Source organism: Acomys minous, assembly GCF_964271855.1.
Source record: "Acomys minous genome assembly, chromosome: 2".
NCBI lineage: Eukaryota > Metazoa > Chordata > Mammalia > Rodentia > Muridae > Acomys > Acomys minous.
In genome coordinates, this window is record NC_140484.1 from 85121539 (window position 1) to 85147731 (window position 26193).

The 26193-nt window shown below is 49.0% G+C and overlaps 1 protein-coding gene across 11 annotated transcripts; it reads left to right on the forward strand.

The window, feature by feature from the left end:
* Positions 1 to 10312: 10312 nt before the first annotated feature.
* TSKS (testis specific serine kinase substrate) lies at positions 10313 to 25904 on the forward strand. 11 transcript variants are annotated; one of them, XM_084767485.1, is made up of 11 exons: positions 10313 to 10579; positions 10908 to 11130; positions 17987 to 18082; positions 18460 to 18543; positions 19219 to 19368; positions 19904 to 20190; positions 20921 to 21115; positions 22300 to 22473; positions 24303 to 24438; positions 25418 to 25617; positions 25729 to 25904. In XM_084767485.1, exons 1-11 carry the CDS (start codon positions 10410 to 10412, stop codon positions 25883 to 25885), a joined length of 1872 nt encoding a protein of 623 aa, XP_084623611.1. In that variant the 5' UTR covers positions 10313 to 10409; the 3' UTR covers positions 25886 to 25904. The 11 variants fall into 11 exon arrangements, with proteins under 11 accessions (XP_084623611.1, XP_084623614.1, XP_084623619.1 ...); XM_084767488.1 differs by having other exon boundaries at positions 19258 to 19368; XM_084767493.1 differs by having other exon boundaries at positions 10314 to 10579; positions 25418 to 25585.
* The last annotated feature ends 289 nt before the right edge of the window (positions 25905 to 26193 follow it).

Genomic DNA, 26193 nt, shown 5'->3' on the forward strand with positions numbered 1-26193 from the left:
TGGTACACGCCTTTAATCCCAGCACTCGGGAGGCAGAGGCAGGTGGATTGCTGTGAGTTCGAGGCCAGCCTGGTCTACAAAGTGAGTCCAGGACAGCCAAGGCTACTGTAAGGCCCTCTCTCTCAGCCAGCCTGGGAACGTGACCCAGACAAGCTTGAGAAATGACCCAGAAAGAATTAAAGGCCAGCTCAGCTTCAGTTTCTGAGATCAAGGTGGCCAACCGAGATAAACAATTTCAACTAAGGTAAACAATTACCATTTAGAAATTCTCTGGAAACTCCCCAACACCCCTCTTTGCCAAGAACAGCTCCCAAGGCCAACGACCCCTGCAATAGCCAATAATAATTAGACAAGCACCCCTAGCGACCACCAGAGCCAATCCTAACATAGGGCACGTAGCCCCTCCTAACCTTTGTGGTTTTAGCCTTTAAAAATAGTCTGTAACAGTGACTCGGTGTGCCTCCCTCCCTCCCGAATGAGTGCTGAGGCCCCCTGACGCACGTCAGCAATAAACCTTGTGCTTTTACATCAACACTGTGGTCCTTGAGTGGTCTCTTGCGACGACCTCCCCTACCCGAGTAGACTCTAGGGTTCAACACTACACATAGAAACCCTGTCTCGAAAAACAAAACACAAAAAAAGATTTTATCTATCTTATGTATGAGTGCTCTATCTGCATGTATACCTGTAGGCCAGAAGGGGCATCAGATCCCAGTACAGATGGTTGTGAGCCACCATCCGGTTTCTGGGATTGAACTCAGGACCTCTGGAAGAACAGGCAGTGCTCTCTCATCCACTGAGCCATCTCTCCAGCCCCCCACTTTACATTTCTATAACTTACCTAATGAAGCAGATTCTGCTGTGACTGGCCCAACATGTTCAGAGGGCCAGCCAGCCCCATACCTCACATCCCAACCAAGACAGACTTTACTACACGTTAGCGCTCAAAGCCACGGTGACATGCAAGTCCTCTGTGCACAGATGTGCAAGGTGAACACCTACTGGATGTATATGTTTACTGTGTTAGGAAACAAAACTTTTTTACTGAAGAAAAAAAAATCAAGGAAAGAGGAGCCCCATTAGATGAATGGGTAAGAGAAACAGTTAATATTAGCTTTCCAGAACATCAAAACAATATAGTATGTCAAGCTATGGCCAGAACTCCCGGATATCATAAAATCCAGTGTTTTAAGTGTGACACACTTGGTCGTGTACAAGGAACTGTAAGGTTAAACGTTTCAGGCCTCAAAATAACAGGTAAATGATACTCGGAGCATCTGGCCATGATTACGAGGTGCCAAGTCTTCCAGGATGCTTTAGCTGATGTGGGAAAGGAAAACACTGGGCTCGAGACTGTCAATCAAAACGAGATGTGCAAGGTAATATCTTACCAGCGGGAAATGTCAGGAGGGGCCCATCGGAGCGGAGCCCCACCAACAACAATCCAAGCCGAATTCCTCTGGCCAGTGCAGAAGTAATGGACTCACAGGAAAATAGGAATTAGATATTAGTGATCTAATACATGCTACTGAAGGCAGCACAGCCTGGGATCTGGCCTCAGATATATCTATTACATTATCTCCACAAGTTAATTGTTACAAACTGAGTACTGGTGTTTATGGCCCTTTGCCTTTAGGGACAGTAGGAATGGTTCCGGGAAGAAGTTGATTGACTTCTCAAGGTCTTATTGTGCATCCCGGTATTATAGATGGGGATTGTAAAGAGGAAATAAAAATCATGTCATAGCCGGGCGTGCTGGCACACACCTTTAATCCCAGCACCCAGGAGGCAGATAGCTGTGAATTCGAGGCCAGCCTGGTCTACAATGTGAGTCCAGACAGCCAAGACTACACAGAGAAACCCTGTCTTGAAGGAAAAAAAAATCATAGCATGTGTAAAGAAGGAGATGTGAATTAATGCAGGGAAGAGAATTGCTCAGCTATTACTGTTTCCCTACATTAAGGGCAAAGCTGCTCCAGTAGAACAGACAGGTGCATTCAGAAGTACAGGGAAACATGTGTTCTGGCAAATAGTGGTTAATGATCAGAGACTGCCAAGCACCGCCCTGTTAAGGGAGCTCACTAGGCCTATGGTCTCTCTAGGAAGTGACCTGGTATTTGCAAGGTCTTATACCATGATGCACCCCCAAACTGCTTCCAGCCTCTGACATGCTGTAAGGAGCCATTGATTTGGGGAAGTTCAGTAGGCATGAGAGATCTCTGGAGGTGATCCGGTATTTGCAAGGTCTGTATCATGGTGTACCCCAGAATTGCTTCCAACCTTTGGCTACCCTGTCAATTGTGCTTTGCTGCAGCTCTCTAAAATCTGGCATTAGAGCCAGACATGGTGGCACACTCCTTTAATCCCAGCACCCAGTGAGGCAGAGGCAGGCAGATCGCAGTGAGTCTAAGGCCAGCTTGGTCTACAAAGCGAACCCAGGATAGCCAAGATTACACAGAGAAACCCTGTCTTGAAAAACCAAAAGTGAATACATCTGGCATTGGTGTGAACTGTTATTTTCTGGGTACTGACCGGTTGTCATTGAGCAAACCTCCTACAGGATCTTGTTCAAGATGCACTGTTTGTTACTCAGATGAATTAATCCCTGATTATGGAATTCTTGATTTGATTCAAATAGTTTTAAAAGTTAAAGTTAGTTTATAGCTGCAATAAATACTTTTGTGAACCTCCAGATGCCTCACTAAGGATAGCCTTGTAGCATATTTGTGGCTTCAGATAAGTCTCCACTCCAGATGGCACCATGAATCCTGGTATTTCACCATAAATACAGGCGAGTTTGTTTAAACTTCGCATGAACATAAGTGAAATGAAGTTACCTAGAGATGTCTGAATTTACTCTGTGTCTTAGAATGAAAGACAGATAAAATTATTGTCCTGAGCTCATAATGAACTAAGAGATAGCTGGATAATGTACAGTCAGGTCTGTCCTAATTGATAAGTCTATGTATCCATAACTTATGTTATGTTATGTTATGTTATAACTTATGTTATGGATACATAGATAAGAAATGTTTAAATTTAAAACATGTAGCCCCTGGTCTACAAAGTGAGTCCAGGATGGCCAAGGCTACACAGAGAAACCCTGTCTCGAAAAACCAAAAAAAAAAAAAAAAGCCTAATTTTATCACCCTTTCTCTTGAATGTATATGTGTGAGTAGTTTATTTTCTATCTCTCTCTTGTTTCTTAATTCTCTGTAGATTCCCAAATAAGTTAGCAAACTCAGGGCCATTAGCCTTCTATGGCTAATAAGCCTAAGTTCACACTATCTTACTGGAGATCTCCGCAAAGAGGCCTATCTACAGAGCAAAGAGCCTCCTTTTAAGACCCCTGTGCCATTTCTAGCCAGAAGTCATTTTTACAGCCCCAGCCATAGGAAATTTGTGGTTAGGTTAAGTTCTCCTCACTGCTGTGGTACAGCCAGTCCCTAGAGAAGAAACCTTGGGCTCCCTTTCCACTTTCTCTTTCAATCTTGATCGGTTGCCTGAGTCTTCAGCTCTGGCACCCAAGAGATAAAGTGAACTGGAAGAGCATCCGCACCCAGCACCAAGGACCCTACCCTGGACCTCTTCAGAGCAGCAGCCAGGCATTAATAAGAGACCTAAACTGATAATACAAATGAACAGTGTCGAATTACAAGGTTTGGTGGATACCGACGCTGACATCACGATTATTTCAAACAAGTATTGGAATCCACGTTGGCCACTTCAAAAGGTTTATACAGAAATTATAGAGATTGGTAAATTATCTCAAATACAACAAAGCATATGGTGGTTTAAGTGTGTGGGACCAGGAGGACAGACAGGGAAGCTGAGGCCTTATGTGGCTGACATACCCATAAATCTATGGGGAAGGGATCTCTTACAACAATGGGTCACTCAGATTTGTATTCCTGCAATTACAGCGGTAAGCAATGATGAAGCTAAGGGTGAAATGGCACATGCTTCTGGGGAAGGTATTAAAATGAATAATCAGGAGCAACTGCAAGCTGTGCTCATGGTCCAAACTCAGACAGGTATAGAGGTTCCAAATTTATGAGGGGCCACTGCTGATGTACCAACATCTTTCCCCCTAAAATGGATTTCAAGCAGCCCTGTATGGCAAGAGCCTTTACCTTCCAAGTTACCTAAGTCTTGGCCTAAAATAGTAATTGATTTTAAAAGATTGTTTATATATATATATATATATATATATATATATATATATATATATATATATGAGAAGGATGGGGAAAGATTTGCTTTCTCAGTACCTACACTGAACAATAGTGGTCCCATGAAGAGATACCATTGGAAGGTACCCCCAGAGGGAATGTTGAATAGACCCACTTTATGCCAAAATTTTGTTCAAAGACCATTAGAAATACTTCGTAAGTAGTCTCTATCATTTACCATTACATGGATGATATTCTGTTGGCAGATTCTGATTTGGAGACTTTAGAAAAAAGTGTTTCAGCCGGGCGTGGTGGCGCACGCCTTTAATCCCAGCACTCGGTAGGCAGAGGCAGGCGGATCGCTGTGAGTTCGAGGCCAGCCTGGTCTACAAAGTGAGCCCTGGACAGTCAAGGCTACACAGAGAAACTCTGTCTCGGAAAAAAAAACAAAAAACAAAAAACAAGTACAAAGCATTCTGCCATGCTGGGCATTACAAATTGTTGTAGAAAAAAATACAAAGAGGAGATTCAATGACCTATTTAGGCTATAAGATAACTGAACAAAAAGTTAGATCCCAAGAGATCAGTCGCAAACACTAAATGATTTTCAAAAACTAATGGGAGACATTAACTGGTTAAGGCCTACAATTGGACTAGCTACCTATGAGTTAAATAACTTATTTCAAACATTACAAGGGGATTCAGATTTAAACAGTCCAAAGTGTCTAACAGCTGAAGTGGAAAAGGAATTAATTTTGGTAAAGCAAAAAGGCATGTGGACAGAATTGATCCGGAACTTGGTTGCATTCTGGTTATTTTGCCTTCAAAACATTTGCCTACTGGGCTCCTTATGCAAGGGAAGACAGGATCATGGAATGGGTTTTTCTAGCAAATAAACAAAGTAAGAAATTAAAGACGTATATCGGAAAAAAATTCTGAGTTGATTACAAAGGGAAGAATAAGATTGTATCAATTATCAGGGATGGACCCAGCAGAAATTGTGTCTCTTACTGGTTCTGAAATAATGTCACTATATGTAATTAATAAAGATTGGCAAAGGGCTTGTAGTAACTATTTGGGAGAAATTAATAACAAATACCCAGAATGCAAACGTATACAATTTATAAAAACTAATTGGATCCTTCCCAGTATTGTAAAGAGGACACCAATACCAGGGGCGCCCACCTTCTACACAGATGCTAATAAGATGGGTATATGGCTGGTTGTAGGTCTGATAAAATGACTAAGGTGAGCAAAAGCCCATTTACTTCTGTCCAAAAATCAGAATTATATGCAATCCATATGGTACTGTTAGATTTCCTGAATCTCTTAATATAATCACTGACTCTCAGGATGCAGAAAGAGTCATTCTTCATACAGAAACTGCTGGATTTTCTCCTGATAACTCTGAATTGACCATGTTATTTAGAGAACTGCAACAGGTCATCCGAAGCAGAAACTATCCCTTGTATATTACTCATATTCGATCCCACACAAGTTTACCAGGTCCATTGGCACAAGGAAATGAGGAAATCGACCAATTATTAATAGGGAGTGTGCTCAAAGTCTCAAAATCTCATGAGAAACATCATGTTAATGGTGAGGGTTTAAAGAAAAGATTCCCTATCACTTGGCAACAAGCCAGAGAAATAATCAATAGGTGCCGTACGTGTTCATTGTATAAGCAAAACCCTTTACCTGCTGGAGTTAACCCTAGGGGTACAAAAAGGAATGAACTCTGGCAGATGGACGTGTTTCATTTTGCAGAATTTGGAAAACTAAAATATGTACATCATACTATCAATACCTATTCGGGATTTAGATGGGCAACTGCCCTAAATTCTGAAAAGGCTGATTGTGTAATTATTCATTTATTGGAAATAATGACAATTATGGGAATACCCGCACAAATAAAAACTGATAATGCTCCTGCATATGTGTCTCTTAAGATGAAAAAATTCTTTACATGTTATAATATTAAACATATTACTGGTATACCACACAATCCAACAGGGCAGGCAGTTGTTGAAAGAGCAAATCATACTTTAAAGAACTGCTTATTAAACAAAAAGGAAGGTAAAGAACCCCAGGGACAGAGTAAATAATGCTTTGTTGACTTTAAATTTTCTGAATGTTGGTGATGAAGGGACAACAGTAGCTGAGAGACAGTGAGCTATAGAAAAAACTGAGGAATTAGAACAACCAATTTACTATAAATATTTATGGAACATGGACTGGAAACCTGCAACAGTTTTGAGGTGGGGGCGAGGCTATGCTTATATTTCTACAGGGTGTGAAAAAATATGGTTGCCAAAAAAACTTATAAAGATTAGATCTGACCAGGAAAAACTTCTTACTACATAAAACATGAATGTGTTCATATAACAAGGGAATAATAAAGGATATCTGGTCCTTATAACATCACAGTCTTTCTTACAGCTTGGATATTACAGCTCAAACAGATGTGTAATATTGATGGCTTACACCTGCTCAAAAATAGGGCAGATGTTTATCTTTAAATAATTTGTACACCTTGACTATTTCATCTCCATTTTTGCCTAGGGGGGTTAGATATAAGCTAATAAAAGTTTCATTTAGGGATTTCTTTCTTCTATCCTTTTTCTCTCTTATTTTTCTATCTAACATTGGGGAAAGGGGGAGAAGAAGGGAAGATATAAGAGAGGATATAGATTTATAGAATTAAAAGTAGATTACTCAATCTACTAGCCTCAAATAATTTATATTGGAATTTAAATATTTCACATTGGTATTGTAGATTGATGGAAATTTAAGATTTTTTTCCTTTTTCAACTTTTGCGTTATGCATTATATATGGTATGCTAATGGAAACTTAAATTGTATATTGTATGTTGGTAGAAACTTAAGATCATTTTGACATTTATTTAATGTATTATACATGTACAACTTATTGGAAAAGGTGAATAACTGTTATAACTTGTTCAGGATAGATAGAAATTGGTTGTTGGTCACTTATAAATCTTACTAGATACTAAATTACTTAATTATAGAATAAGTTTTATTTAGTTTTTTTCTATATGTTTTCAAAGGAATAGATAGATGATGGATAGAATACATAGATAGATGGTCTTCAAACATTTCAGAGATCCACAGAAAATGGCATTTGATAATACAGGGTTTTTATGAGAGACACATCCATTCCTGGCAGCACCTCCAGTCTAACTGTGCAGGCATCAAGAAGCGATAGTGGCAGATAGTGGCCACTGGACTGAGCAACTATGCTCATCTCTACTGCTGATGGCAGACTGACCGTCCACTATGATCAAGCCTGATACTGAGAAACTGGCTGCCCAGCCTTGCAGAGGCTACGTGGGCCAGTCCTTCAGGATTCCTGCTTCAGAGCAGTCTGTGAGATGCTTTGGCCTGGCTGAAGGCGGGATGCACCTACGACGGAGAGGCACTTGTGACAGTGCAGCAGCAGTCTGTGAGATGCCTTGGGCCTTCCGGCTGAAGGTTGGATGCCCTGACGATGGAGAGGAGCTTGTGACTGTCCGGGCAGTCCGCTCTCCGTCCTGTCAATACTTTTGGAAGTCGCTTGCCTGCACGTCCTTCATATTAGTTTTTCCTTCTGGGGTCTCTGATGGGGTTGAAGACTAGATAGACACAGTATTAATATGTTTAGTGGAAAAAAAACTTTAGACATTAGGATATAAGAATCAGTAGCATAGGATAGATGGCGGAATAATTTCTTAAAAATTGTTAACTACAAATGGACTGGTCCTTGTAAATATGACTTAATGGACAGTTCTTTTTTTTTCTTCCACTTATTTATTATATACACAAGTGTTCTGCCTGCATGGAGGCCTGCGTGCCAGAAGAGGGCACTAGATCACATTATAGATGGTTGTGAGCCACCATGTGGTTGCTGGAAATTGAACTCAGGACGTTCGGAAGAGCAGCCAGAGCTCTTCAACACTGAGCCATCTCTCCAGCCCCATGGATAATTCTTTTTTTTTTTTTTTTTTTTTTTTTTTTTTTTTTTTGGTTTTTCGAGACAGGGTTTCTCTGTGTAGCCTTGGCTGTCCTGGACTCACTTTGTAGACCAGGCTGGCCTTGAACTCACAGCGATCCGCCGGCCTCTGCCTCCCGAGTGCTGGGATTAAAGGCGTGCGCCACCACGCCCGGCTTCCCATGGATAATTCTTATAATTATTTTGTTGTATATAGCTTATTTTATTTCATAGAAAAGGGGAGATGGGGGATGGAGAGGTGGCTCAGAGGTTAAGAGCACTGCCTGCTCTTCCAAAGGTCCTGAGTTCAATTCCCAGCAACTACATGGTTGCTCACAACCATCTATAGTGCGATCTGGTGCCCTCTTCTGGCCTGCAGGCGTATATGAAGGTGAAACACTATATACTTAAATAAATAAATATTTAATTTTTAAAAATGGGGAGATGAAGGAGAGATAAACATGTTTTTTGTTTAGATCACAAGTAGGGGATGAGAAAAAGACTTGTGAGAGAGTAGGTGATGTTTATCCCCTTAGAAGTCGAACCACCATGTAGGGGAGATTGGTTATTAAGCAGCTGAAAAAAATCCTTGAACAAATGCTGAGAGGAGGTATAAATGTGAGCCAAAAACAAGAGACGGGTCCTTTGGAGACTTGGGATAGTTTTGGCTGTTCATCACTCCACTTCGAGAACGGCTCTAGGGAAGGCTCCGTGGTTCCAGGCTCTGGCTGAGGTTCTAGGTTCTGGTTGCTCCAGGTTCCAGCAGATGAAATCCTGCTGATTATGCCAGGAGAATCGTTCCTTGGAACTGATATCCTTACGGTTTCGTTACTGTATTCTTTTTGTTTGTTTGTTTTTGTTTTTCGAGACAGGGTCTCTCTGTGTAGCCTTGGCTGTCCTGGACTCACTTTGTAGACCAGGCTGGCCTCGAACTCACAGAGATCCGCCTGCCTCTGCCTCCTGAGTGCTGGGATTAAAGGCGTGCACCACCACACCCGGCTTCATTATTGTATTCTTTAATCTTCTTTTCCTATTGTTTAGGTTATTCGGGTTATAAGTGAGGTACCCACGACTTTGGTGGTGGTGGTGGCACACACCTTCAATCTCAGCACTCGGGAGACAGGCAGGCTGGTCCCCCAGTTGAAGCTTGAACTTACAACGTGAGCACCACAACAACCAGGGCTGTTGAGGTTATTTTTATAAAACAGTGTTTGGCCGGGCATGGTGGCGCTGGCCTTCAATCCCAGCACTTGGGAGGCAGAGGCAGGTGGATCGCTGTGAGTTCAAGGCCAGCCTGGTCTACAAAGTAAGTCCAGGATAGCCAAGGCTACACAGAGAAACCCTGTCTTGAAAAACCAACCAACCAAGCAAACAAACAAACAAAAAAATCTGTTTGTTTCTCTTAGCTTATTTTTTTCGTTTCTTTTCTTTTCTTTCTTTCTTTCTTTCTTTTTTTTTTTTTTGAGACAGGGTTTCTCTGTGTAGTCTTGGCTGTCCTGGACTCGCTTTGTAGACCAGGCTGGCCTTGAACTCACCAGCGATCCTCCTGCCTCAGCGCCCCACCCCACCCCCCCCCGTTGGGATTTTTTTGGTTGTGAGCCTAGCCTTTAACACCTGAGCCACCTCTCCAGCCCCGGTGTTGGGATTAAAGGCGTGCGCCACCACCATCCGCCACCGGGCCTGGATTCTTTTTTTTTTTAAACAGGTACAACTCACACAGGGTACCAAGCCTACATCCAGAAGCTGTGGCATATGCCGTGACAATTTCTCTTGATCCGCCCTGTGGCGCTTCCAACGCTGAGATCTTTGTATTTGAGCATCTCTCTTCTTGACTGCCTCCCAGATCCCCTTCAGAACACTAAGTCCTCCAAGGAAGGGCTTGGGAATGATCCTCTTAGGTCTTTCTGGTCCCAGGCAAGCCATTATTAAGCCATTAAGGTGACCTGGGACTTGACCCCAGAGCTGGCGGTGTCAGGGTTAGGGCCGAGCCCACGAGCCCACGAGCCTACGGTGTGCTCTGAACTGGAATGGGGGAGCTGTACAGCCAGAACCCAGCCGGAAGAGTCCACTGAGGTCTCTGGGGGACATCCTGAGCCAGCCCCTGTTCTCACTCATGCCCCTCTCTGTGACCCGTGGTTAGGCCCTTTGTGACCCAGGCCAGGAGCTAGGGGACCCTGAGTGCCAGGCGGGGGCGGGGGGCCGGGCAGAGTAGATGGTGAGTCTCCCCCTGGGAGCAGGCCCCCCGCGCCATGGCAAGCGTGGTGGTGAAGACAATCTGGCAATCCAAAGAGATCCACGAAGCGGGGGACCCACCTGCGGGAGTCGAGAGCCGCGCCCAGCTGGTCCCCGAGGCTCCCGGGGGGGTGACCAGCCCTGTCAAGGGGATAACGAAGAAAAAGAAGGCCGTGTCCTTCCACGGGTGGGTTTCCCGCACCCTGATGGTGACGGGCCTAGTACCCTCACACTGTCTACAGCAAAGCAGGGGTGCTAGAGGCAAGGAGGGGTGAGGAAGAGGGCATGAGGGAGGTGGGAGGGAGAGACGGCCCTGGGCTGAAGAGAGTCAGAAGGTGAGCGGTGGTAGAAAGCAGGCAGTGCGGCAGAGCAGGGAGGAGGAGGAAGGCAGAGGGGAAATGCTGGGTTAAGCATGCAGGAGGCCAGTGGCATCAGAGGGTGCAGGTGCTGAGTCGAGGACATAAGGCCGGCCCCTCCGGTCCCCCCATCCCCACCATCTCCTGGGTCACCTGCAGGGTGGAACCCCGGATGTCCCACGAGCCGATGCACTGGTGCCTGAACCTCAAGCGGTCCTCAGCCTGCACCAACGTGTCCTTGCTTAACTTGGCTGCAATGGAGCCCGACTCCTCGGGCACCGACTCGACCACGGAGGACAGTGGTCCCCTGGCTCTGCCAGGGCCACCTGCGTCCCCTACAACACCCTGGGCTCCAGAGGACCCTGACATCACAGAACTTCTGGTGAGCAGCTGATGTGGGGAGGGCCACAGTCTACCCAATGGAGGTAGGCAGATCCAAGGAGCGGGCTGACTGGGACGTTCTAGTCACCGGCACCGGAAGAGTCCTCAATGACGGTGTCTGGAAGTCTCCTGGGGGAGGGGGTGTGGGGCGTGGTAGGAGTATAGCTCTGTGGTGGAGCAGTTGGCTAGCAAGTGCGAGACCCTGGGTATCCGTCCTAAGCAAAAGAAGAAAGAACACACTAGCCCTTGTCATCAGGCCCTCACTGGAGAATTCTAGGCTGTTCCTGCTGGGCGGTGGTGGTGCATGTTTGTAATCCCAGTACTGGGGAGGCAGAGGCAAGTGGGTCGCTGTGAGTTCGAGGCCAGCCTGGTCTACAAAACGAGTCCAGGACAACCCAGGCTACACAGAGAAACCCTGTCTCAAAAAACCATAAATAAATAAATAAAAAAGAAAGAAAGAAAGAAAGAAAGAAAAGAAAAGAAAGCTTTCCTTCCATGGAGTGATACAGTGGTGGGGAGGGGCGTGTCCCACAATGCACTTGTGGATGTCAAAGGATAACTTGGAGAAGTAGGTTCTCTCCTTCCATGGTGTGGAGCCCAAGGACCGAACTCAGGTCCTCAGGCTTGGAGGCAATTGCCTTTACTCTCTGCTGAGCCAGGCTGCCTGCCTGCCTGCCCGCCCTCCACAACACACACACTTTGGTTTTTTTTGAGACAGGGTTTCTCTGTGCTGGGATTTTAAAAAGATGTTTATTTTATGTGTTAGAGTGTTCTGCCTGCATGTATGTAAGAGCACCGTATGTGTGTCTGGGGCCCAAGGAGACTAGAAGAGAGTGTCCAATCCCTCTGAAACTGGAACTACAGATGATTTTTGAGCTGCTATGTGGATTCTGGGAACCAAACCTGGGTCTTCCACAAAAGCAGCCAGTGATCCTAACCACCGGGCCTCTCCTTCTGCCTTTATTCTTTATTTTTTTCAATTCTTTTTTAAAAATGACATTGATTTATGTTTTTGTGTGGGGTGGGGCACGTGTGTGCTGTACCACACATGAGGAGATCAGAGGACGACTTAGAAGCTCCCCCTTCATCCAGTGGGTCTGGGGCTCAGACTCAGGTCATCCTGACACAGCAGGCATCTTGTTGCCCCAGATCTGCTTTCTACAGCTTCTGCCTTGCTGAACAGGGCCACAGACCTGATCTATCTAGAGTCCAAAAGCCTCGGCCTGTCTTGCCTGGGGGGTATGTGGGGCACAAGACTGTCTGAGCTGGGAGATTGGGAGGTCGTCATGTGACGGCAACCAGGACAAGATGATGTCATCATCTGAGACATTAAGCCCTGTATAAGTGCCAGTGTGATGACTCAGTGGACGCTTCCAAGCCCGACAAAGTTCAATCCCAGAAACCCACAGGCCAGAGAGAACCAAATAAATATAGAAAAATATAGAAATGCCAGGCATGGTGTCTCATGCCTTTGGTCCAGCACTTGGGAGGCAAAAGCAGGCTGATTTCTGTGACTTGGAGGCCAGCCTGGGCTACATAGACCTTGTCTTTTTTTTTTTTTTTTTAAGATTTATTTATTATTTATACAGCATTCTACCTACATGTGCCTATATACAAGATCTCACTATAGATGGTTGTGAGCCACCAGGTGGTTGCTGGGAACTGAACTCAGGACCTCTGGAAGAACAGACAGTGCTCTTAACTTCTGAGCCATCTCTCTGATCCTAGACCTTGTCTTAATACAAACAAACCAAACTAAGGCAGAATCTGATAATTAATCATGTTCAGCCTTTAATCCCAGCACTCAGGAGGCGGAGGAGGCAGGTGGATCACTGTGAGTTCGAGGCCAACCTGGTCTACAAAGCGAGTCCAGGACAGTCAAGGCTACACAGAGAAACCCTGTCTCAAAAAGCAAAACAAAACAAACAAAATCATACTCTGTGAATCCTGGAAGGTAGAGGACATGCGTCTCCCCCAAGCGTCCTTGAGGAATATGCGTAAATCACCTTAACGATGACATAAGGAGTAGGAAGTGGCAGAATCTGAGCGAGAAAGCCCGGCCCATCTCCAGATGCTGTCCTTAGGAGGAAGAGGAGCCCGCTCGCTCACACCCAAGCCTCTGTGTGGCAGCAGGGCGACAGTCCCAAGTGCTAGCAGCAGCAGTAGTTATTCCTGTCAGTATTCAGCCTCGTTTCTCTGTCAGTGAAGAGATGGAGGCCCAGAGAGGTTAAGTAGCATGAGCAAGGTCACACAGCTTGGAAGTAGAGGAACCAGGTCAGAGAATCATGGCAGAGCGTTGGTGTGGTGACAGCCTATGATGGTGGGGACAGTACAGGGCACATGACACCTGAGGAAGAGTAGGCAGAGCAGCAGTGTGGAAGAGAGAAGCAGTGTGGAAGAGAGAGCAAGCAGACCTTGAGGCTGCAGTAAGACAGGGGCCAGCATTGCGTCCACCAGGAATAGCACGTGCTAAGAGACGGGGGCTAAGAGTCTGGGAAAGAAGGGACGGGACTGCAGCACATGGGAGAGACGGGCTGGAGGGAGAGCAGGACACTGCCCACACAAGCTGCAAAACGTGAGGATGGTCCCAAGGGCCATCGGGAGCCACTGTGGATTCAGTGGGGAGGGAGCTGGGCTCTCTTCCCATTCATTGCTGTATAATGACCCAGTTTAAAGATGAAGGCAAAGTTAACGGGGATGGGAGTCGGGGGGGGGGGGGGGGAGAGGAGGCAGAGTCATTCCTAAGGTCACAAGGCTGTGGAGCGCTTATAAGAACTAGAGGCTGGGGCTGGAGGGATAGCTTAGCAGTTAGGAGCACTGGCTGCTCTTGCAGAGGTCCTGAGTTCAATTCCCAGCAACCACATGGTGGCTCACAACCATATGTAATGTGATCTGGTGCCCTCTTCTGGTGTGCAGGCACACATGCAGGTAGAGTACTGTATATGTAGTAAATAAGTACATCTATTTTTTTTTCCTCTGTGTAGCCTTGGCTGTCCTGGACTCACTTTGTAGACCAGGCTGGCCTTGAACTCACAGTGATCCACCTGCCTCTGCCTCCTGAGTGCTGAGATTAAAGTCATGCGCCACCACGGCCAGCCATAAATCATTAAAGAAAAGAAAAGAAAAGAACCATAGGCTGAATTAGGAGGCTGCTGGGTTTGATACCAAAGAAAACGTCTTTCTTCCCTGAGACTCCTTTCGAGCAGGAGGTTATATGTGCAGGGGGAAAGCAGGAGGCAGGGAGGCAGAGGAGGTGAGGCTAGTGCCGGATGGGAGGCCAGAGTGGGATGGACACACACATCCCCACCCCCACCCCCACCCCCATCCCAGGGCCTTCCAGTGGTTCTCAAGTGGGCCTGGAGCTGCATGCAGGGAACAGAGACAGAAAAGAGACCTGGGGGGGGTGGGCAAGGGGGAGGGAGACAGAGATCCAAAGAAAGAGGGAAAGACAGAGATTTAGAGATAGGGGAGACAGAGACCAAGACCGAGAGAGAGAGAGAGAGAGAGAGAGAGAGAGAGAGAGAGAGAGAGAGAGAGGAGAGGAGAGGAGAGTCCCAAGGGCCATGGTGACTTTGGCTGATAGTGACAGTGATGGCACCGTGACAGGTTATCATTGGCGTCATAACTTCCCTGGAGGCAGTGGTCACCAGCTGAATGACAGCAGTGACCATCAGTGACCATCTCCCCTGCCAAGGATGCACTGACACACACTCCTCATTCTGTGGCGGCTCCTTGGTCCCTCGTGGACACACAATGCCAGCTTTATTATCTTATTTTGGGGTGGAGATCTCCCTGCCCCAGTCTGGCCTGGAGTGCACATGAGCCTCAGGGTAGAAAGGCATGTGCCACCATCCTCAACTTTGTAGTATTTTGGCCCTTTGATTTTTTTTTTCAGGCAGGGCCTCGTGCATCCCAGGTTGGCATCAAACTCACTTTGTATCCGAGGATGATGACCTTGAACTCCTGATGCTGCTGCCTCCACCTCCATGCCGACCCTAGTCATCAGCTTTGCCAGTCTAGACGTTAATCACCCTGCAGCTGTGGATCAGAACACATGGCCTGCCCTCACTCTCATGGCAAGCTATCCTTCTCCCCAGTTTACAGGAAGGGAAACTGAGGCTCCAGGCAGGGAGCCATGAGGCCCGGCTGGCCCGTCCCTCATCCTCTCTCTCCTCCAAGGATCCTGGGCTACCCCTTCCCACGTTTTGACCCAGGCATCCTGTGACGGTGGCTGTAAGTCACCTATACTGCACGGGTAGGGGCAGTGAGGTGCAGCTGAGATGTGGCTTCCGTGAGATCACACAGGAAGGGAAGCGAGCTGGCCCGGGATGAGTGTTCAAAGTCTCCCTATGAGCCCCCCGTGGTAGCCTACTGAGTCTCCGGTTCAGAAAGACATTTTACATACTAGTTAATCTAATGCATCGAAACAAGTCCTGACACTTAAAACAGCCCATCGGGGAGTGGCTAAGTTGGAAGAGCTGGCCTGAGGCCGGAGTGAGGCCGGGATGCTCGGGAGGAGGCTGTAGGCCTCTGGTGAGATGCAGGAGCAGTCAATACTGTGCTTGGGGGCTGTACTCAACTGATGAGATCAGTGCACAGTCACCATTTTGGCCAGGGCTGTATTCTTTGATGGCTTGACTGGGGTTGGAAGATGCTCCGCCAAGATGTTGCCCCTGTGGGTGCCTCAACTCCTTTCTGGCTTCTGGCTAGAGACCTAGGCTCCTGGTCACACGGGCTTCTTCTCCATCCATAGATGTTGATGACATGGCAGCCAACATCCCTCAGAGCATCACCTGCCTCTGCAACCTCCCAGGTGCTAGGACAACAGATGTGTGCCATGCCCAGCCTATTGCATCCTTAATTTCCAGAGTGTCAGAGGAGAGTGACTCCACCTGTTCCTGGTTTATTTCATTCTTTTTAATTATAGTGCAGAATTTTAGAATTCATTCTCTACCACTTTGCTAACATAATCTTTATTTTATTTTTTTCTCGAGATTTATTTGTTTATTACTTATAGATTTTGTTTGTTTTTTGTTTTTCGAGACAGGGTTTCTCTGTGTTAACCTTGGCTGTCCTGGACTCACTCTGTAGACCAGGCTGGCCTCAAACTCACAGCGATCCACCTGCCTCTGCCTCCGGAGGGCTGGGATTAAAGGCGTGCGCCACCATGCCCGGCCTATTTATAGATTATTCTGCCTGCATATATACCTAGATGCTAGAAGAGGGCACCAGATCAAATTAGAGATGGTTGTGAGCCACCATGTGGTTGCTGGGAATCGAACTCAGGACCTTTGGAAGAACAGCCCGTGTCCTTAACCTCTGAGACATCTCTCCAGCCCAATCTTTATTTTCTTAAGATAAATTCTCACAGCAGGTGGTGGTGGCCCACACCTTTGATCCTAGCACTCAGGAGGCAGACACAGGCAGGTCTCTGAGTTTTAGGCCAGTCTGGTGTATAGAGTAAGTTCCAAGACAGCCAGGGTTACACAGAAAAATCTTGTCTCAAAAAAAGAAAGAAAAAAGAAAAAAAATAAACAAAAGTACATTCTCATTATGTAGCTCCTGGCAGCCTGGAACTCAATATGTAGACCAGGCTAGCCTCCAGCTCACAGAGATAACCCTGGCGCTGCTCTCCTGTGTGCTGGCTGGGATTAAAGGTTGTGCCACATGCTTAGGCACTGACAGAACCTTAATACAATATTTATATCTTCATAGCAATCATAAAAATATGCATTTTCATTTTACAGTCAAGGAAACTTGGGTTTAATTTTTGTTTTGTTGGTTTTTCGAGACAGGGTTTCTCTGTAGCCTTAGCTGTCCTGGACGCACTTTGCAGACCAGGCTAGTTCTAACTCAAAGATCCACCTGCTTCTGCCTCCCGAGTGCTAGGATAAAGGCGTGCGCCACCACTGCTGGGCTAAGACTTAGTTTTAAAAGGAAAAAACAGCTAGGCGAAGTGTTCTTGCCAGTAATCCCAATACATAAGAAGCTGAGTCAGGGGGCTAGGCGTGGTGGCGCACACCTTTGATCCCAGCACTCGGGAGGCAGAGGCAGGCGGATCACCTGTGAGTTCAAGGCCAGCCTGGTCTACAAAGCGAGTCCAGGACAGCCAGGGTAACACACAGAGAAACCGTCTCAAAAACAAAATGAAACAAAACAAAAACACAAAAACAAAAAACAGAAAAAAAAAAAAAGTAAATGGCAGTGGTTGGGTGATAGGTTTGACCACTGTAGCAAAAAGACAGAAAACAGTTTGCACAGGGCAGAAGCTGCTGCCTCCCCTGGGAACAGTTGCTAAGAATTGAACAAAGTCAAACATGGTGGCACAGGCCTTTAATCCTAGCACTCAGGAGGCAAAGGCCTCCTGTGAGTCTCAGGCCAGGCGGAGTGAGCTGCATAGAGAGACAGACCTCATGATCTCTAACGATCCAAGATGGTTATCAGTTTTATGCTCCAGAGAGTGGGGAGACAGAAGAGGAGAGGGGTTTTATGGGTACACATTTGTGGTTGAAACCCAGGGTCTTGCTCAGGCTGGCAAGTGCTCTACCACTGAGTCACACCGCAGCCTCTCACTGGAGGATTCTGGGCAGAGGCTGTACCGCTGAGCCACGCCCTCACCTCCAACCGGGGAGTTCTAGGCACCTGCTCACAGTTTGAAACTGTCTTCCCCACTTGGCCCAGAACACTGTAAAGTCTATATCTGGCTTTACCAGACAAGGAAACTAAATCCAAGGGTGCCACCCTTTGCCCAAGGCCACCTACCCACCCAGAGCAAAACCGAGCTGAAAACACAGGCTGCTGCGCTGGCTCTAGACTTTTCTTGGTGTTAAACTATGCGTGTCTCCAATCTTCACCAGAGTGGGGTCAACAGTGGATTAGTACGGGCCAAAGACTCCATCACAAGCCTGAAGGAAAAGACTACTAGGGTTAATCAACACGTTCAGACGCTGCAGGTAGGACACGTGAGGATCCCTGGCCTGGCCTCTTCCTTTAAATGATGTTTGGGGGTGGGGGGAGGGGCTTGAGAGATGGCTCAGAGGTTAAGAGCACTGGTTTCTCTTCCAATGGTCCTGAATGCAATTCTCAGCAACTACATGGAGGCTCACAACCATCTATCATGAGATCTGGTGCCCTCTCCTGGCCAGTGGGCATACATGTAGGAAAACAGTGTATACATAATAAATAGAATCAAGTTCTGGTCTCGTAGCCCCGCCCTCAGGAGGATGAGACCCCCCTGCTCCCTATATCAGCTCCTTTCCCCTGCCCCTCCCCCGTCCCCCTTCCGGCCCCCACCGCCGACGCATAACCCCGCCTCCCTTCCCTGGTCAAGAGCGAGTGCTCTGTGCTGAGCGAGAATCTGGAAAGAAGGCGGCAGGAGGCAGAGGAGTTGGAAGGCTACTGCAGCCAACTGAAGGTGAGCCGCTGTGGAAGGCACGGGTCGGGGGGAAAGGCATGAGAAGGGACCTCGACCAAGAGGGCAGAAGGGAGGACTCCTTCACCCCAGCATGCAGGAGGCCCCAGATACAATCCTAGCGCGGCGTGAGGCCCGTGTGCGGGAGTTCACACCCATGATCTCAGCACTTGGAAGTGCAAGAGTCTTTTTAGCTACGTAACGACCAGGATACACGAGACCATCTCGTGGCTACCAAAAAAAAAAAAAAAAAAAAAAGTCACTCTTCTGGCTTTGACAGGCACTGCAGGCGTTATTGTACATACAGACACACAGGCAAAACACCCATGCATATAAGAAAAAAAATTTTTTTTCCCCGCGACAGGGTTTTTCTGTGTAGTCCTGGCTGTCCTGGAACTTACTCTGTAGACCAGGCTGGCTTTGAACCCAGAGAGATATTCTTCTGCTTCTACCTGGGGCATGAGTGCTGAGGTTAAAGGCGTGCGCCTCCACCCACCAAAACCACTATCACAGGCTCATAAGAAAAAAAAATTTTTTAAATCTTTTAAATTTTAAACAAAAGCACAAGAGGAGTAGGATGGTTGAAGGGTTAGCGCAGGATGGTTCCGGCTAGGAAGGAAGCCGGGCTGGGAAGTGGGTGCGTCCTGCGTGGGGCAGGCAGGTGCTATGCCAAAACAGGAGGCTGAAGGTGGGGGCAGTACCGGAATGGGAAGGCAGGGCCCCCGCCCTGATATCCTGACCCAGGAGAACTGCCGCAAGGTGACCCGTTCCGTGGAAGATGCTGAAATCAAAACCAACGTCCTGAAGCAGAACTCTGCCTTGCTGGAGGTACGAGGGTGTGCGCGGCGGGGTCCCAAGTTCGGGTGGAGTCTCTAGGGATGGGGGGTTGGAGGAGCTGGGGAGGGCAGGGTGTAAAGGCGCCAGAGCTGAGGGGGTGGGACCTGACTGTGGAGCCTGGAGGGGCCCACGGGAGGAGCCAAAAAAAAAAAAAAAAAAAAAAAAAGGAAAAGAAAAAATTGTAAAAAGGGGTTTGGTGGGCGGGACCAGGGTGGAGCCTGAGGAATCTTAGTTGTGTAATGGTGTAACCTGATTCGTCGTGGTCCCTAAGGGGCAGGGGCTGAGTTTTTGGCGGGCTGGGCAGGAGAAGGGAATGGTAGGCTGGCTGGCTGCAGCCATAGAAACAGCTAGCGGGAGTTTGGGTATCTCTCTCCTAAAGCCAGCAAGCGGGATGTCCAGTCAGATGCAAGCGTACTGCCTACTATCCTCTTTCCACACTACTTTGCAGTCTCGGGGATCCCTAGGGTGCAGTTACCTGCGGTGGCAAGATGTTGGACACCCTGACTCGTTGTCCTCCCTTGCCCAGGAGAAGCTAAGATACCTCCAGCAGCAACTGCAGGACGAGACGCCGCGGAGGCAGGAGGCCGAGCTGCAGGAGCTGGAGCAGAAGTTGGAGGCCGGCCTCTCCCGGCACGGCCTGGGCCCCGCCACCCCCATGCAGGGATGCTCCGGGCCCCCGGGCAGCCCCGAGGAACCCCCGCGGCCACGAGGCTTGGCCTCCAGTGCCTGGGGCATGACGCTCCGCGCAGGGGAGGGACCCTCGCTGAGCGAGCAGGAGTTGCAGAAGGTCTCAACCGGCTTGGACGAGCTGAGGTGGGCGGGGACAGGAGGAGGTGGGCGGACCTGGCCCCGCGTGGGGCGGGGTTTGTTTGAAGTCCGGTGGGCGGAACAGGGTGGGTACCACAGGGGTGAGTCTGGGTGAGGATTTGGGTGGTGGCATCAGTGGTACACACACACACACACACACACACACACACACACACACACACACACACAGTGAAGGGGAGAGATGGGGGGGAGGAAAAGGGCGGAGCATGGTGGCAGGGGTCTTTAATAACAGCACTGGGAGGCAGAGGCAGGCGGATCTCTCTGAATTCGAGGCCAGCCTGGTCTACAAAGCAAGCCTAGGGACAGCCAAGGCTACACAGAGAAACTGTGTCTGGAACTCCCACCCCCACCCCAAAAGAAAGAAAGTTCCAGTACAACCAGGACTACATAGACTCTGTGTTTCTGAGAGTGGGTTTTTCTGTGTATCCTGGCTGTCCTGGAACTCGTTCTGTAGAAGAGGCTAACCTCGAACTCGGAGAGCTGCCTGTCTCTGCCTCCCAAGTGCTAGCTTTAAAGGCGAGCACCACCACCACCCAGCAACAGACCCTGTCATTAAATGAAAGAAAGAGAGAGAGAGAAAGAAAGAAAGAAAGGAAGGAAGGAAGGGAAAAAAAGGGGGAAAGAAAACAATGTGTTGATCTCTATGGGGCAAGGTCAAGGGGACATGCATGGTCAAATCTATACCTAAGGCTTTCTTCCCTTCTGATTCTCGCAGGAGGGAGGTGTCCTCGCTGGCAGCCCGGTGGCATCAGGAGGAGGGCGCAGTGCAAGAGGCCCTGCGGTTGCTCGGAGGCCTGGGTGGCCGGCTGGATGGCTTCCTGGGCCAGTGGGAGAGGGCCCAGCGGGAGCAAGCGCAGTCCGCGCGGGGCTTGCAGGAGCTGCGAGGCCGGGCTGATGAACTGTGCACAATGTAAGGGCTCGGCAGGTGCTGGAGGGTCCATGGGGTCCATGGGAAAGTGGGACCAGCCCTTGAGGAAAAAGGATTGACCAATCTGCTGGGGTTAAGCGACCTCTACCAAAAGGTAGAACTTACCTAGAATCGCCAGTGAGGGGCTGGAGGTGTCCCCAGCCTAAAATATCCCTGCTATGGATTGAGGGTGTGACTTTTTTTTTAAATATTATATTTAACTTTAATCTGTGTACATTGGTGTGAGGGTGTCAGACCTTGGAGTTACAGACAGTTGTGAGTTACCATGTGGGTACTGGGAATTGAACCCAGGTCCTTCGGAAGAGCAGGCAGTACTCTTGACCACTGAGCCACCTCTCCAGCCCTGAGGGTGTGACTTTGAGGTAAAGTCCCCAGTATACAGGGTTCTGCCTGCATGTTCACCTGTAGGCCACAAGAGGGCACCAGATCTCATTATAGATGGTTGTGAGCCACCATGCGGTTGCTGGGAATTGACTCAGGACTTCTGGAAGAGCAGTCAGTGCTCTTAACCTCTGAGCCATCTCTCCAGCCCCACAGACATGCCTTTAATCCCAGCACTTGGGAAGGCAGAGGCAAGCAGATCTCTGCTAGTTCAAGTCCAGCCTGGAGTGCAGGACAGCTAGAACTACAAGAGAAACCCTGTCTCAAAAAACTAAAAATAAATAAATAAATAAATAAATAAATAAAATTTCAGCACTCAGGGAGGCAGAGGCAGGTGGGTCTCTGAGAGTTCAAGACCAGCCTGGTTTACAGAGTGAGTTCCAGGACCAGCAAGGCTACACAGGGAAACCCTGTCTAAACAAAGAACATGGCTCTGCAGTAGCACATTTGCCTAGCAGAAGCCCTGGCTTTTATTCACAGTGGAGATGGACAGTCGTGGGAGCAGAGGGCAGGCAGGTATATCTTATTGAAAGGTAGGGCTCCCAAAGTAGCTCGACTGTTTTTTCAAGACAGAGTTTCTCTAGCCCTGGCTGTCCTGGAACTCTCTTTCTAGACCAGGCTGGCCTGGAACTCAGAGATCTGCCTGCCTCTGCTTCCACAAAGGGAGTCCAGGACAGCCAGGGCTACAGAGAAACGGAAAAAGAAGGAAAGCAAGGTGGGCTGGCGGGGGCGGGGCTGATAGTGGGCGTTGCAAGGCCCCTACATTGGCTGTTCTCCCACCTCAGGGTAGAGAGGTCTGCAGTGTCTGTTGCTTCTCTGAGGAGCGAGCTGGAGGCACTGGGCCCAGTGAAGCCACTTCTGGAGGAGCTGGGGCGGCAACTTCAGAGCTCCCGAAGGGGAGCGGACCACGTCTTGAACTTGGATCGGTCTACCCAAGGCCCCTGTGCCCGATGCGCCAGGTATGGGGAGAGCAGCTGCTGCGTGGTGGGTCACCCATAGGCGAGAACGTCGCCCTTGTGAGACATATGTTCCTGTGGGTTCCAGAACGAGAGCCCTGTTGCATTGTGGGAATAACTTTTCTACCCCTCCCACGTGGTAAAAGTTGGCTTCTTGTGGAAAGCAGAGATTGGCTGCATTGGAATTTGAGACTTGGCGCATTTCCAGCAGGCTGTGGGGAAGGCGGGGCTGTCATGAGGGTGGGTTCTCCACAGCACAAAGCCAGGAGCAGAGGGATAGCTCAGTCAGGAAAGTGTTTGCCTTGCAAGCAGACAGGAGGATTCCTGTACCAGGCCGTCTGTCTGGATCTAGGAAGTCCAGGTCCAGGAACCCTGTCTTTAAAAATAAGGTAGAGAGATAAGGTCCAGAGCACCGGGCATGGAGGATCTCTGTGAGTTTGAGGCCAGCCTGGTCTACAAAGGGAATCCAAGGACAGTCAAGGCTACACAGAGAAACCCTGTCTTGAAAAAAAAAAAAAACAAACCATGGGCTGCTCTTCCAGAGGCCCTGACTTCAGCTTTCAGCACCCACATAGTGGCTCACAGCCATATATAATTGTAGTCCCATGGGATCCAATGCCCTCTTCTGGTGTGCAGACCTACATGCAGACAAAATAATTATATATGTAGGCAAATACATCTTTTTTTAAAGAGAGAGAGAGAGGTAGGGGGTGGGGGTGGGGAGAATAGTAGGGCCTGACATGGTTGTGTATGCCTGTGTATGCAGAGGCAGGTTGATTGCTGTGCATTTGAGGCTAGCCTGGTCTACATAGCAAATTCCAGGCCAGCCAGGGTTACATAGAGACCAGATAGATGATTGATAGATAGATAGATAGATAGATAGATAGATAAAAAGTAGGGTCAAAGGTGGCACAGTGAATAGTGCTTGTTCTGAGAGCCAAACTCACAACAGGCAGAGAGAGCACTGACTGCTTTTCCAGAGGACCCAGGCTCCCTTCCCAGCTGCTACATGGTGGCTTTCAAGTGCCTGTAACTCCAGTTCCAGGAGAGCCAACATCTTCCTTTGGCCTCAGTAGGCACCCATCTTACACAGCTGGCATTCACACGCCCATGCACACACCCACACACACACACACATGCACCAAATGTTTTTTTTTTTTTTTTTTTTTTTTTTGGTTTTTCGAGACAAGGTTTCTCTGTGTAGCCTTGGCCATCTTGGACTCACTTTGTAGACCAGCATGCTGGCCTCGAACTCACAGTGATCCGCCTGCTTCTGCCTCCCGAGTGCTGGGATTAAAGGCATGTGCCACCATGCCCGGCTCACACACCAAATCTTAAAAGCCGTGTTGTTAGGAATTGAACTCAGGACCTCTGGAAGAGCAGACAGTGCTCTTAACCTCTGAGTCATCTCTCCAGCCTGTGGCAGGATGGTTTAGGAGGTGCCTAAAGAAACAATGTCACAGCCGGGCGGTGGTGGCACACACCTTTAATCCCAGCACTCGGGAGGCAGAGGCAGGTGGATCGCTGTGAGTTCGAGGCCAGCCTGGTCTACAAAGTGAGTCCAGGACAGCCAGGGCTACACAGAGAAACCCTGTCTTGAAAAAACAAAAAACCCAGGGCCAGGCATGTTGGTTGGTTTGCCTTTACTCCCAGCAGTCTGGAGGCAGAGTCAGACAGATCTCTGTTGAGTTCCAGTTCAGACTGGTCTACAGAGTGAGTGCCGGGACGGCCAGGACCTATGTAGAGAGACCCCCTTCTCAACAACAACAACCAAAAAAACCAAAATGGCCTGATCCAGGGCCTCATCCGTCTGGCAACCCACCCCTTCACAGCCAGGGGCAGCAGCTGTCCACGGAGTCCCTGCAGCAGCTTCTGGAACGTGCGCTGACCCCGCTGGTGGATGAAGTGAAACAGAAAGGCCTGGCCCCTGCCTGCCCCAGCTGCCAGAGGCTCCACAAGAAGATTCTGGTACCAGGGACCCATAGGCTGCCATGACCCATCCTTACTTTTGTGTTTGGCAGGGTGTGGGGAGCCCCAGCTCAGGAGTCCTGCTGGCCTGTGGCAGGAACGTGGGGGGGGGGGACTGTGTGGAGCAGCAGGACAGAGGACTTGGTGGTTGCTGAGCTACAGCCTGGTCACTCTGCAACCTGCGGTGACAAACGCTGGCCCACAGCAGGATATGACACCGGGGCTGGGATATCATAGGACATATATGGCAGATTCTTCTCTGCAGCTCATGGAACATGGGCCTGACTTTCTGTAGCCCTCCAGGGAGGTCATTGGACTCAGAGGGACCCTTGAGGCCAGACTGAGGGACCCACTGACACAAACCACAGTCCCATGGCTCTTAGGACTTGGGGCCTTGATGCACTGCTGGGCATAGAGGGCCAGTGTGTGGTATTGGCTTACAGGATGAAGGGATAGAAATGACAGTGAGCAGGGATTTATGGGAGGTGATGGCCTGGTGCATTGTGGGATATGGAGGTTAGTGCATGATGGGAGTTGGCCCTAGGCATGATGGGATATGAATTGTAGTAAACGGCATCCCCACTAGTACGTAGAACGCCATGGGGCCTGGTGAACGGCGGGACATAGAACACTGACACTAGGGACCGTTCTTGTGACAGAGGCTGGTATCAGAGATGCAGGGTCTTGAGAATTATGGGATGTAGAAGGGTACCACAGGATGCTGGGTACACACAATATAGGACAATTCAAAGGCATCAGGGGACAGTACTTCAGATGTGCCTCAGCTTACTGGCACACAGGGACACTAGGGACATTCACAGGCTTCTTGACATGTGCGACTGGGGAGAGCAGTGAATTGTGGGATACCCCGGGGTTAATTTCCCAGACTCAAGGCCTGCTGGGTTTCCTTGGGTGGTGTGCGGGCTCTGTGGGACCCTGCCCCTTGCCCTCCGCGACCCAGCTCCCCCTCCACCCCCAGCCCAGTCCAGTAAGCCCAGGGGCGCCTACACTCCTCTCCCCAGGAGCTGGAGCGCCAGGCCTTGGCCAAACATGTCAGGGCAGAGGCCCTGAGCTCCACCCTTCGGCTGGCTCAAGACGAAGCCCTTCGGGCCAAGAACCTGCTGCTGACGGACAGGATGAAGCCGGAGTGAGAACAGAGGCGGAGGGCATGGGAGGAGGGTGAGGTCTCTGGATGGGGCCTGGCTCCTCCTCCTGCCCCTCACCCACCCCAGGCCCCAGCTGGGTCTCTGCCTTGCTTACGCACCTCACCATGGCTGCTTGTCGTTGCAGGGAGAAGGTGGCCACTTTGGACTATATGCATTTGAAGATGTGTTCCCTCCATGACCAGCTCAGCCACCTGCCACTTGAGGGGTCCACAGGGGCAATGGGGGGAGGAAGCAATGGAGGGGCTCCCCCTAAACGTGGGGGCCCAGGCTCTGAACAATAAATGGCCTCTCATGCTGGCATGAATTCTGACTCTTGAGTTTGCATCAAGAAGTATAGCCATAGCCAGGCGTGGTGGCGCACGCTGTTAATCCCAGCACTCGGGAGGCAGAGGCAGGCGGATCGCTGTGAGTTCGAGGCCAGCCTGGTCTACAAAGCGAGTCCAGGACAGCCAGGGCTACACAGAGAAACCTTGTCTCGAAAAACCAAAAAAAAGGGGGGAGGGGGCTGGAGAGATGGCTCAGCGGTTAAGAGCACTGACTGCTCTTCCAGAGGTCCTGAGTTCAATTCCCAGCAACCACATGGTGGCTC

What these genes read in the sequence shown, in the direction of transcription:
- TSKS (XM_084767485.1), top strand. Translation starts at nt 10,410, where the DNA reads ATGGCAAGCGTGGTGGTGAAGACAATCTGGCAATCCAAAGAGATCCAC. An exon ending in AAGGCCGTGTCCTTCCACGG is followed by an intron (nt 10,580 to 10,907) that starts GTGGGTTTCCCG and finishes GGTCACCTGCAG; the next exon opens with GGTGGAACCCCGGATGTCCC. An exon ending in GGCTCCACAAGAAGATTCTG is followed by an intron (nt 24,439 to 25,417) that starts GTACCAGGGACC and finishes CTCCACCCCCAG; the next exon opens with CCCAGTCCAGTAAGCCCAGG.